This window comes from Nannospalax galili, unplaced genomic scaffold, assembly GCF_000622305.1.
Source record: "Nannospalax galili isolate Female #2095 unplaced genomic scaffold, S.galili_v1.0 scaffold54, whole genome shotgun sequence".
NCBI lineage: Eukaryota > Metazoa > Chordata > Mammalia > Rodentia > Spalacidae > Nannospalax > Nannospalax galili.
Window position 1 is genome coordinate 318,565 of NW_008341028.1, and position 13,519 is coordinate 332,083.

Genomic DNA, 13,519 nt, shown 5'->3' on the forward strand with positions numbered 1-13,519 from the left:
GATTGGTGGTTTACCACAGATTAGAAAGGGATGTGGCTTTTTACCAAATATTCGTTGGTAAAGAGTTCCAGTTTTGCAAGATGAAAAGAGTTCTGGAGATGAGTGGTGGTTGTACCACAGTATCACTGTAATTAATGCCTCTGGACTACAAATGTAAAAATGGTTAAGATGGTGAATTTGGTTATAAATGTTTTTAAAATATTTGCTTCTTTATGTGCTCTGTTTTCCTCATCTAGAAAAAGGAAGTAATATCTAACATACAGGTTTATTGTGGTCATTGAATGTAATAGCCCAATGCTTGTACTGTGACGCACAGCAGTGAGAGCTATAGTTACAGGTTGGTGGTACGTTGAATGTAAGAATACAATTAAATCACTAATCATTTTAATTAGAGAGGATGGAGGTTTGAAGAAATGAATGGTTTTAGTTCTGTAATACAATTCATTATGTGGAGATCAGACATTTAGATATTTAAACCAGAAGTTACTCTTTAAAAATGTAATTTTGGAGGCTAGGAAGATGGCTGAGTTAGTAAGAACACTTGTGCAAGCATTAAGACCTGGGTATGAATCCCCAGCACAATGTAAAAGCTGTGGGCTGCACAAGCATCTGTAACCTCAGCATTGCTGGGTAGAGACAGGCAGATCCTGGGAGCTTGTTGGCCAGCCACCCAGGCTGTGTGGGGTTGCTATTTTTCAGGTTCTGTGAGAAATCTTGTCTCAGGGTATAAAGTAGAAAGTGATAGAAGACACTCAGTATCCTCTCATCTTCACATGTACACTCACACACATACGTGCACTTATATATTTAAGCCACACACACTCCCCACACACCCTCCCCCCATACACCATCCTCCACACCACTTCCACATACAAAATAGAACTTTCTGAAAGTTTAGAGGATTCAAGTAATAGAGATTGTTGAGTAGAATAAAAAGCGGGCTAATGTCTCAGCAGGTAGAGATGCTTGCATCAGGCCTGATGACCTGAGTTTCATCTCTGGGACCCACATGGTAGAAGTAGAGAACCGACTCCTTGCTAGTTGTTCTCTAACTTCTAACAGGTGTGCTATGGTGTACACACAATATAAATAATTACACTTAAAAAAATTTAAAAAGAATATAAAAAACTTCATATCTAGATGTGATTAACCTACTAGAAAGAAAAAAGAGAGCCATAGGATAAAAACAAACAGGAAAAGTTTAATTAAAACAGTAGAATACAGAAATGAAACGCATAAGTATTAGGGGACTATATGCATATGTAGCCAATGCAAATAATACACCCCACAGTGAAGAGGTAGGTGGCTTCTCCCCTTCTGGCTTCTTTCTAGGCATTTAGTGTTTAAGTTATATGTTATTTATTTTAATGGAATTAAAGACAAATAGGTAATGTTCTGCAGAATAAATGTCCTGTGTGACTTTATACAGCTAGCTCAGTGACTTTGGTGAATTTTATTCTGTTAGACGTTCCACATAGGTGTGGTTAGGTAAGTGAGTGCTTTAATAAGCATCATTTATTGTGAATGTGCATGTATTTATTTGGGACTTCTACAGGATACAAAAGTGGAATTGCTTGCTAAACAATATAGCTATACATTTCATGTTAATGGTTACAAGAAAGTGCATTCTAATTTATATTCTAATCAGAATTTTGTATGAGTGCTCAGTTACCTGAAATGCAGTGTACTACTGATTTCTCACTTGCCCACCAAGAGAAATAAATGTATTTTCTTTTCCTGAGGTTCTATGTGTATTTTGATATTTTAACGTTTTTTCCTAACATTTTTTTTTTCCTGAGTTTGTGTGGTGTGCACCCCATCTGTGTGTTTAGATGCTTGTGGAGTCCAGAGGTCTGATATGTTCTCTGTCATGCTCCACATTATATATTGAGGTGTAGGGTTTCTGACCTGAGCCCAGATTTGCTGTTTGACTTAGTTTGCCGCATGCTCTCAGCAACCTTCCCTGATGCTAGGATTTTCGGCATATTCACCGTGCATTTATGTGGGTGGTGGGACTCTGAATGCTCTTCTCATGCTTGTATAGGAAGAGCTTTACCCACTGAGCCATTTGCCCAGCCCTTTTGTGTTTCTGTGTAGTGGCCTGTTCCTTTCACATTTATGTAAGGATTAAGGGAAGTTTATGTCGCCCTAGACATTTGTGTTTCATATGTTTATGTGTCATCTTTTTTTCTCCCATTTTTGTTGCATACCTCTAACTTTTGTTTTCTTATGTTTCATGGTTACAAATCTTTCTATGGAATTGTGTGGCCATTTGTTGTTGTTTTTGAGACCGGCTCTCCCAGGCTGGCCTGCAACTTGCTGTGTAGCTGAACTTCTGCTTCTCCTCCTGCTTTTATCTACCTGAGCAGTGGGAGTACAGCCATATACCATCACACTGTTTTATGCAGTGCTGAGAGTTTCAGTCCCATGGCTTTGTGCATGCTGGGTAAGCACTCTACCAATTGAGCTACACCCCACCCTTGCAAGAATATTTTTCCATGTTATTTTCCACTTACAGTTTTGATAAAACATTTTGCTACTTAAATTGTTTTATTTGATACTGACATCTTCTGGACTCTCCTTTCGCACTTATCCTTTTGTATTTCTACTGCCTCCTTCTTAGTTGTTACAGCCTTATATTGCATTTTAATTTATGGTATATAGAAGTTTCCTTCTCCTGTAAAAAGATCATGGTTATTTTCATATATATATATGAAAATAAGGATGCTTTCAAGGAACCAAGTTCTTGGCCAGGCCTCTATCTCAGTGGTACAAGAGGCAAGAGCTCAGAGGCTCTTGCCTCTGTATTTAGTCCACAATACTGCCCAAAACCAATAGCATCTGCTTCATTCCATTTGGTGAGAGTCAGACTTTCTATGGCTCAGAAATACAAGGTTTTTCTCATAAAGGTCTTCCTTTATTTACAGGCCTAAATCTGCTTATGTCTTAACTTTTTTTCTTCCCTGAGTTAGTCTGTGTCTTTAATCAGGTGGAAGTTTGCAGCCAATTTGATGGTCATTTAAAATTAAAATGGGGGGGGGGTGATTGGAGAGATTGCTCAGTGGTTATAAGAGCATTGGCTGCTCTTCCAGAGGACCTGGATTCAATTCCCATCACCCACATGGTGGGCAACAACTGCCTGTAACTCCAGTGCCAGGGGAATCCGATGCCCTCTTCTGACCTCTATGGGCATTGCATGACATGAGGGCACTTACATGCAGGCAACACACTCAGATGCATAAAATAAAAATAATAAATACAATATTTGGAATAAAAATTGGCAGTGGGGATTGGAGAGATGATGACTCAGTGGTTCAGAGAACTTGCTGCTCTTCCAGAGGATGTAAGTTGGTGTGGCTCACTGAGTTCCGGCTTCTGTGGACACTTGCATACACATGTGCAAACACACACAGCAAACATAATACACATAAATAAAAATCAAATTGGAAAAATTTTAAAAAGAGCCTGTTAAAATTTAAATGGAAAATTGCACTGATACTTTTATTTAAATGTGGCTGGAGTGATGGTTCAGCAGTTAAGAGCACTGGCTGCTCTTTCAGAGGATCCTCGTTTGAATCCCAGCACCCACATGGTGGCTAACAACCTTTCATAATTCCAGTTCCAGGGAATCTGATACCTTCTGATCTCCATGGGCATTGCATGACATGGGTGTACTTATATGCATACAGGCAATACGCTTACACACATAAAATAAAAATAATAATTAGAACATTTAAAAATAAAAAAGCAGTTCCAATGGTAGTATTTTAGTGTCTCTGACAGTTGCTTCCTGGCAGATCACTCACCCCTTCATTTGTGTAGGGGTCCAAGTTTATTTTCCTCTCAGGGTTTGGCACCACATTTTGACTTAGTGGTTTTGTGCTTATTTTAGCATGTAAGGGGATTTTCTAACAAATATGCATTTGTATAGTTTGTCCACTTTCATGTTGTTGAGGTAATAGGAATTGAATGGTTTTTTTTTTAACTTTTATAAAGCTTTTTTAAAAAAATGGTCTTTGACTTTAAATGCATTTTCTTAGAAGTGAATTGGAATTGTTTTATATTTAATATAGCCAATAATTAAAGTTTATAAAAATTATATGTATGGTAGTTGGTTGTGCATATGCATTCTGACCAGAGACCAGAAGAGATTGTTGGATCTCTTATAGCTGTAGTTATTGGCAGCTACCACATGGATGCTGAATACTGAAATTGGGCCCTCTACAAGAGCAGTATGTGCTCTTAACTGCTGAGCCACCTCTAGCTCCAATAATGAATTTTTGACATGGACAAGTTCAGGTTCTTTTAGCACCTTGTATTACTTTGTAGTAACTACCTTACCATCCAAGATTCCCTTTAGGCACTTTATACACCTTTATTCTTCATTTTAAACATTGCTCTATACTGCTCTCCCAGTATATTCCATTACATCAGAAAGTCTGGATTAGTGTGCTATTCCTGAAATGTTATTGCTAGTTACATCTGTCCCTGAATATAACTGAGGTTGCACATGTTTCTCACTATATCCCAGCTCCTTAGAGCAGTTGTTACAGGGAATAATAGCAATTCGATGGAGCACTCATAATTAAGCTAAATACAAGTTGCTTAAACATAATTGGTATGCTTTTAAGATGATAATAATATGACTATAGGAAAAAGAACTTGTAGGTAAAGTTTTAAAAAGCAAAGTTATGGGGCTGGAGAGATGGCTTTGTGGTAGAGGGCCAGAAGTTTCTTTGGGCTCCTTTTGGTATAATATGCATACTTCTGGGTTTCAAGTTGACACAAATGATTAAAACCTTTCTTTTTTATTTCTTTTTATTGCGACTACCATTTTCAACCTCAGTTTCTTGTAATATGCAATGTGCACATACCCATTTCAATGTTTTTAAAATAAACCTCTAATTCCAATGGAAAAGGAGGCTATAGGTTTTTTTTCTTGATCTGTCCCACATTCCCACTTTCTTTAACTTATAAGAGTTATGAATTTGACCTTGGGGTAAATAAAAATGTTCAAGTTAAATTCCTAAATAATTTTAGAAGAAATTGTATAACAAGTATTGATTTTCTATTAAATGCCAGGTATTCTTCTAGATGCTAGATGGCGGCAGTAAGCTAGGTATGTAGACTAGGTCTCTGTGTCCTTAGTGTTTATGTTGTCATTGATGAGGACTATTACTAGAGGTAGGGTTAATTTCTTCCTTTTGGTCTACCTCAACTTGAATAAAACCAGGGGCAAAGGAGAGAGGAGAGACATCCCAATTCAGCTTCAGAGACAGTGTACGGCTTAGTATTTTTATATTAGATGAATTCACTTCCTTCTCTTATATTAAAGCTACAAGTGTTTGTTACTAATTATAGATAGAAGACAGAGCCACAAAAAGAAATCTTTTAATTTGTAGATTTTAAGCATAAATGACTCTTAATATATAAATGTCTTGCAAATTCATGCATTAGAGATGATTTGATTTTTGTTTTCTCAGGTAGCAGTTTAAATTCTAACGTTCATAGAATATATATGTAGTGATATCTCTTTGTGATTGGTAATTATCTGTAAATGTGCATAGGCTCTTTGCAAATGCTTGTTTGCGTTCCCTATATCTTCTTTGGTGAGATGTCTGTTTGAACTTTGGCCCATTTTAAAATTGTGTGCTTTGTGTTCTTAGTGTAGAGTTAGTTCACCAGGGATTGAACCTGCTTCCATACTAGGCTAGCCTTTTACCACTGAACTACATCTCAAGCCTTTTTAAATTTTAATTTGAGAGTCTCTTTAATCCAGGTTGTCCGTGAACTTGGTGATTCTTCTTCATCCTCCTAAGTAATTAAGATTACAGACATGCACTGCCATGTTGGGTCTTATTGTAGTTTTAAGGAATCTTTGGATATTTTGGAAACCAAACTTAATCTGATAAAGATTTCCTCCCAAATTGTGGCTTGTCTTTTCATTTTTCAAAGAAAAGTTTCAAATTTCAACAACATAGAATTTATCCCCTGGGAGTGGAGTTAGGGGAAGTTCCTTATTAGTTGCCACGTGTGGGTACTTGGAACCGAACCTGGGTCCTCTTGCAGAGGACCCAGTGTTCTTGATTAACGAGCCGTGTCTCCAACCCCCACTTGACTGCTTTTTATGAGTCTGTTTCCGTTATTTTTTCTTGTGTATCATTGGTCTGCTTGTATGTTTTTCTCACCAACTTCATCATGCATTGATGATTATGGCTTTATAGTAAGTCTTAAATTGAGTACTGTGGTAGACTTTTTTTTTTTTTTTTTTTTTTTTTTTTTTTTTTTTTTTTAAAAAAAAAAAAAAGAGGGGTCTTTTTGAAGCAGGGTCTCCTTGTAGCCCTAGCTGTCCTGGAACTCCAGACCAGGCTGCCCTTGAACTCACAGAGATCTCCCTGCCTCTGCCTCCCAAGTGCTGGGACTACAGGTGTGCGTCACCATGCCTGGCTGTCTGGTGGACATTTTAAATTTGAGATTGTGTTAAATCTGTATAATTAAGCTAGAAAGAGCTGATATCTGACACTACTATCCATATACACAAAATGCCTTTCCATTCATTTAGATCTGTGATTTATTCCATTAGAATTTTGCAGTTTTCCCTGTTAAGGTGTTGCATATGTTTCAAACTTCAAATTATCTTTTTTTTTTCACTTGTATAAGAAAGCATCTGGGATTGTCAACAATTTGGGAGACATTCTCATTTCCTTATTGCTTCAAATACTCTGCCCCCTTCTCTCATCACCTTTGGGATAGTACTTTGCATGCATACTAACATCTTGTGATTGTTCTGTGGTTCTTGGTTATTCTCTTTTGTCCCGTTAGGTGCTTTCCCCCTCTCTGTTCATCACTTTGGAAGTTCCTATTGACCTATCTTTGAGCTTACTGATTCTTTTCTCCAGTTATTATATAAACACTCTTAACTACACTGTGGAAGTAAGAAGAAAGAATCAGATCCCCTGGAACTGGAGTTACGGACAGTTGTTAGCCATCATGTGGATGCTGGGAATAGAACCCAGGTACTCTGCAGGACCAACCAGTGCTCATAACCTCTGAGCCGTCTCTCCAGCCCTGTAGATTCCTTTTTTATTTAACAATTTTATTACTGTGTATGTGCATGAGAATGGGGATGGGGAAGGTGACACATACCACGGTGCATGTACAGAGGTCAAAAAGTAACTTTATGGAGTTGGTTTTCTTCTTTATCATTTGTGTGGATTCTGGGGATCGAACTTAGGTGGCTACGCTTGCTTGACTTTTTGCTTTTACCTACTAAGCCACCTCACTAGCCCCCCCAACCCAGACCCCCACACCCTAGGATTTCTGATCAGGAAATTGTTTTTCTGCCTGTTTTTCTGATTAGTGACAGTGGTGCATACTAAGGTGACAGATTTTTATTTTTATGGATTCACAGTGAACAATTTTAATTGTTTTGTGGCATTGACTGTTAGGGAAAATTTCCCCTGACTCTCAGGTTATTTAAGGAACTCTAAAATATATTTATGGTTTTATTTACTGATTTATTTGACCTTTATGTTGGTGGATGTTGTTAGGACAGGCCATTTTTATCTTGTTAACAGCTGCCTATTCAGTTACCCTACCACTACTTACTAAGAAGATGATACTACTGAAATCTTTATCTCTTTGTTTCCTTTGTGTGTGGGGTGTGTGCAGGTACCTACTTTCCTATGTGTGTGCACATGTGTGTGCATGTGAATGCCAGAGATCAGTATCAAGTGTCTTTGTTTTCCAGTTCAGTTTTCTAGACAGGGTTTTCCACTGAACATGTAGCTTATCCATGCAGCTAGATGGGCTGGCCAGTGAACTCCAGGGATCTGCCTGTATTCATCTCCCCAGCACTGGGATTACAGACATGTGTCACTGTGCCTGGCTTTTACATGGGTGTTGGGAATCTGAAATCAGGATCTTATGCTTGTGTGGAAGCACTTTACCAACTGAGCCCTCTCTCTATCCCTTTCATCTTTATCTTACAGTAAAAGTTCAGTGTGTACTTGGAATATAGTTTTAGATTTCCTCTTTTATTTTATAACCAATTTATATTCATTTATAAGCATCACATTGTTTTTTCTTTTTTTTTGTCTTTTTGAGACAGGGTCTCCTTGTAGTCCCAGCTGTCCTGGAACTTACTATGTAGACCAGGCTGGCCTTGAACTCACAAAGATCCGCCTGCCTCTGCTTCCCAAGTGCTAGGATTAAAGGTGTGCGCCACCATGCCTGGCTAGACATCACATTTTTAAATAATATTTACATCTTCTAAATATGATGTTAGAGCCATTATATGTCTTCTTTCTTGTTTTTCAGGTGTTTGTGTTGCTATTATTTATTCAATATGAATATTATAATTGTAGGGAAAAATAACTACTGTTTATGTTCACTACTTTCTGTTTCTGTGACAAAATACTCTGACAAAAAGCAAACTGGGGAACAAAGGATTTTATTTTAGTTCACAGTTCCAGAGGGAATGAATACATCATGGTGGGAAGGAATGACAGCAGGAGTGTGAGGGTGACCTGGCAGCCAGGAAGCAGACACACCACATTTCATTTGCACACAGGAAGTATAGAGGGAGTAAAGTAAGTGGGGCCATGCTATTAACTGCAAAGCCTGTCCCCAATGATGTATGGATTCCTCCAGCAAGACTCTACCTCCCAAAGCTTCCTTAGCCTTCCTAAACTGGCCACCACCTGGGGACCAGGTGTCCAAACACATGAGCCTATGGGGACCATTTCTCATTCATACCACATACTGATATTTTTAAAAATTGAGCTTTTTGCGTAATTTATAAATTAACACAGGGAGAATTGGCATAAGGATGCTTCTTAGTTTAGGTTTTTTTTTTTTATTGTTTTTGGAGTTTGAGGACAATCTTATGTAACTGTTTACCTCTCTGGGTTATAATTTTATCCAAATTAGTTTGGTCTGTTCTTTCTTCACTGATATAAAATAGAAATTACTGTTTCCATAATTATTGGGTAAGTACTTTTAATTTGTGTTCTGTTGTGTATTTTATTCCACTGTTCTGTCCCTAAATATGACAAGGCATACTAATCTTTTGTAGGGCTAAGTGTTTACTTTCAGCAATGTTTTGACTGATGAGCTGGTTTATTTTCTTATAATTATTTTGTCAAGTATAAAACCTAACCCATCAGTCCTTTCATTGAAATTATTTTATAGATTTTTTTTTAAAGTTTGTCAATTATTTGTGTTTTCCTCTACTTTGGAGGGGTCATTAAAATCTCTTGTGTGTGTCATATATGAGGCAAATTCATGTGTGTGTTCAGGTGCCGGTATGTGCTCATGTAGAGGCCTGAGCAGGAGGACATTTAGGCCATCCTGCTCTAGCACTTTGCATCCCTTGAGACAAGGTCTCTCTTTGAAGCCTGCCATTTCAGGTAGGCTAGCTAGCCAGTGACCTCCCATGATCTGTCTGCCTTCTCCACTCCCCAATGTGGGTCACAGGCACACCTGGCCTTTATATGGGTGCTGGGGATTTACTCTGGTCCTCAGGCTTGTGCAGCAAGTGCTCTTACCCACAGCCATTTTGCAGCCCCTAGAAGCTTTTCTTAACAAATTTTTGTTATGTATATGGAATCTTAACTTTTGGTATATAGGTTATTTTTGAATCCAACTACTTTGTATTCTTTTAGATTTTTAGGAAGATAATCAGCACATCTGCCAACAACTGTAATTGCAGTTTTTCTCTTAGAGTAATTTATTATAAATTTTGCTTATTAAGTTCACTATAGAATTAGTAGTAGTGAAGATTTAATTTATATCATATACAACACCTGACACTTGCCTTTTAATTAGGACATTGGTCATTGATTTCAGAGAGGTACTATAATAAACTTTAAAAAGAATCCTTATATTGCAATTTGACTAAAAGTTCTTTGCTGTTTTTAATTAGGAACTGATTATGAGCTATGTTAAGGTGTCTTTTTTGTCATGATGTTACTTTATTTCATGATCCAATGAGTTTTGTTAGTTTTTCTGTTCTTGATTTACTAAATAAAGCTTTACTTGTGGCATTTCTTTATATAACTTTGGATCCATTTAAGTTTCAAGATTTAAAAAATCCAAGTATAGCTACAAAGTTTGTATGTGCGTACATACTGTGCTTTGTCTAGTAGGACTATACTCTGGTTGCATAAAGTTGTAATTTTTATGCTTTCAAATAGGTCTTACATAAACCAATTATATGTTGATTGAAAGCTTACTTGAAATCATCTAACATCTGTCTGGGCCTACAATTTTTTATTAAAAGCAGCATTATTAAAAGTAGCCCTTTAGCTGGGCGTGGTTGCACACACTTGCAGTCCCAGCACCTGGGAGGCAGAGGCAGGTGGATCTCTGTGAGTTCAAGGCCAGCCTGGTCTACATAGTGAATTTCAGATCGCCTGGGACTACAGGGAGACCATGTTTCAAAAACACGAAAAAAAAAAAATGTAGCCCTGTAATCTTTAAACTACATTCATTTTATTCAGCTTCTGCTGAAAGACAGTTTTCTCATTATAGTTAAGAATTTAATTACAGTTCACAACTGTACAATGTGAAGATTAGCAGAGTGGATTTTAGTGTATTCTTTAGGAGGAAAAATACACTTCTTTTGTGTTATTGAGACATTAAATTAAATTTTGAGAAAAGATGTGTTAACCAAATAGCAGTTTTTTCAAAGGATTAATCCCTCCATGCTAATACTTTATCTTTAAAAATCAAAACTATAGATAGGTCATAAGAATGAAAGTCTTTAATACGATTTATTCTCTTCTCATTCTTAGGTGCATTTTATCTGGTGTTTGAATATATGGACCATGATCTGATGGGACTACTGGAATCAGGCTTGGTTCATTTTAATGAAAATCATATAAAGTCTTTTATGAGACAGCTCATGGAAGGTCTGGATTATTGTCATAAGAAAAACTTTTTGCATAGGGATATTAAGTGTTCAAACATCCTTCTAAATAATAGGTATGGTTATGAGCTTATCTTTGTTTAAAGTATCATATAACATATATACCTTCATTCTGTTAAAATTTAATTGATTGCTTCAAATTTTTAGTGTAATAAACTGCAATTTGTTTTAACTGCCTTTAAAGTTGTGTTGAGTAAGTTCCTATAATGGTTTGTAATGTACATACAGTAACATGGCTTTTTCGTTTGGTATTCTTCCAGATAATGTGAAATGGATCTAATTAATAATGTGATTACATCTTGAGGTTACATTCCTAAATTTTAAGATTTTTTTATTTTGTGTGTATGAATGTATTACCTACATGTATATAAGTGCACCCATGTTGTACAATGCCCATGGAGGGCAGAAGAGGGCATCAGATCCCCTGGAACTGGAATTAAACTGGCTGCTATATGGTTGCTGGGAACAGAACCCAGGTTCTCTGAAAGAGCAACCAGTGCTCTTAATTGCTGAGCCATCTCTCCAGTCCTAAGTTACTTAGATTTTTTTTAAAAAAGCAGCCATCAGAGGTTTAAAGTGAATCTTTAAAAAGTGTATATAAGGGTACATATTTAAATTTTAAGTGATTTGATTTAGTTCTTGAGCACCGTTGGCTTGAATAAGTATTCTTATTCCTGTACAATAATAATTCTCATTTATTTTATTGAGATAAATTTCTAAATGGGAACTGAAACAGTACCTGAAATACTATTATGCTAATACTATTAAAATAATACTGTACCAGTCCGTTCTTTTCCCTGGGGAATTGGTTCTAAACTACCCCCTACACTGCACCCTCTTAACAAACTCTAAGGATCTCAAGTCCCTTACATAAAATAAGATGGTAATTGTTCATAACCTATGTACCTGTCTAGATTATTTAAAGTCTTGAATGAATAAATATTTGGTATACTCTTATTTAGGGAATATTAACACGCAAAAATGTTTGCCTCTCAGTACAGTATGCTCCCTCCAAAATTTTTGATCTACAGTTGGTTGAATCTTATATTCGGAATTTGGAGATAGGGAATATCAAATATGCTCATAATAATAATGATAGTAATGATTGTTGGATGGACTCTGTCCTTGATGCTGTTACTAGTATTTTGAGTCATCCAACAACAAATTGCCCAAAGCAGAATGCCAATTGTTACCTTGTAAATTTTCTACGATTCGGCTTTTTCTGTAGTACCTCTGTGTAATGAAAGTTTCTGTGTTCTTATCATGCCTGTCATTTTTTTCTTGTTTCCACCAGAGGGCAGATAAAACTTGCAGATTTTGGACTTGCTCGATTATATAGCTCTGAAGAAAGGTAAGACTACTTTGAGTGAATTATTGTATACACTAAGTTCAGTTTAAGAAACTATTTAGAAGATAGATTCCTTTAAAGACACATTCACCCTTTTTTTTTTTAAAGTAATAAAGTAGTTTGCTTTAATAATTTTATATATTCAATTTTAAAATAATTTTGGGTTTTTAAAACAGATAAATATGTTCTATAAAAATATATAGCTTTACATATGACTGGAATGAACTTAAAATTTTAAAGCTCATACCTAGATATTTAATTCAGATCTAGACAATAAGGTGTTCTTTATAATTTTTGTATTCAGTAAAACCTTTAGTATATGCTTTATACATTGTACATTTAAATTTACAAACTTTGTTTTTATTATTTTAGACTTCACCTTTTTTGTTTTTTGTTTTACTTATATCTACAGTAGTCTTTTTTTTCAACTCCCTGGAACTATTTAAACAAGCAATTATGAGGAAGTTCAGTATATAAGATAGAGAAAGATGGAACTTCTCTGGCTAAAATTGGGGTGTGTATCTGACTGGTTCCCTTTGTCTCTGGTGGTAAAGAAATAGGACTTTTCTTATTAAAATAAGAAATTTAAAATGAAATACTTTGTGAAATAATGATTTTATGTAAATAAGCTGTGGGATTAAATGGGTTTAATAAATCTAGTCAGTGTAGCTCATTCCTGTTTTGTTTTTTCAGATTTGTGTATCTGTTAAGAAATCCTTTATGAATTGGCTTTCTCCTTTAACTGAAATTTTAATGGGTATAAAAAATTATGCTTATTATGTACAACATTATTTTGAAATATGTATACATTGTAGAATGAGTAAGATTCTCTTTTTTTTTTTTTCTTTTTGGGTAAGGACACTCTTAGCAAATTTCAGGAATATATTATTTCTTTGTTTGCCATGCCATACAGTTAAATGTCTTGAACTTACTCTTTCCACAAAACTGTATATCTTTTTGAGCAGTCCCCAAACCTTCACCCACACAGCTCTTGCTAATCACCACGCTTGACTCTATACATCTCTGAATTCAACGTTTTTAGGTTTCATACACAAGTGAGATCACGTGGCTTTTGTCTGCTGTGCCTGACTTAATGTCTTTGAGGTTCATGTGTGTTGTCACATAGATGCCACAATGATGGGACAACAATTTTTTTTTTTTTTTTTTTTTTTTTTTTTTTTTTAAAAAAAAAAAAAAAAAAAAGAGGACGATAAATCTTTCACTGTGATATATCAAAATAA

General features: G+C 35.9%; 1 protein-coding gene across 4 annotated transcripts in view; it reads left to right on the top strand.

The window, feature by feature from the left end:
- The window catches only part of Cdk13 (cyclin dependent kinase 13), a 112,728-nt gene that overhangs the window by 60,058 nt on the left and 39,151 nt on the right, over positions 1-13,519 (top strand). For all 4 annotated transcript variants that reach the window (XM_008836271.2, XM_008836269.3, XM_029564977.1 and 1 more), the window contains exons 6-7: positions 10,797-10,986; positions 12,225-12,281. In XM_008836271.2, coding sequence (XP_008834493.1) covers positions 10,797-10,986; positions 12,225-12,281 — 247 coding nt within the window. The remainder of the gene's footprint in view (positions 1-10,796; positions 10,987-12,224; positions 12,282-13,519) is intronic.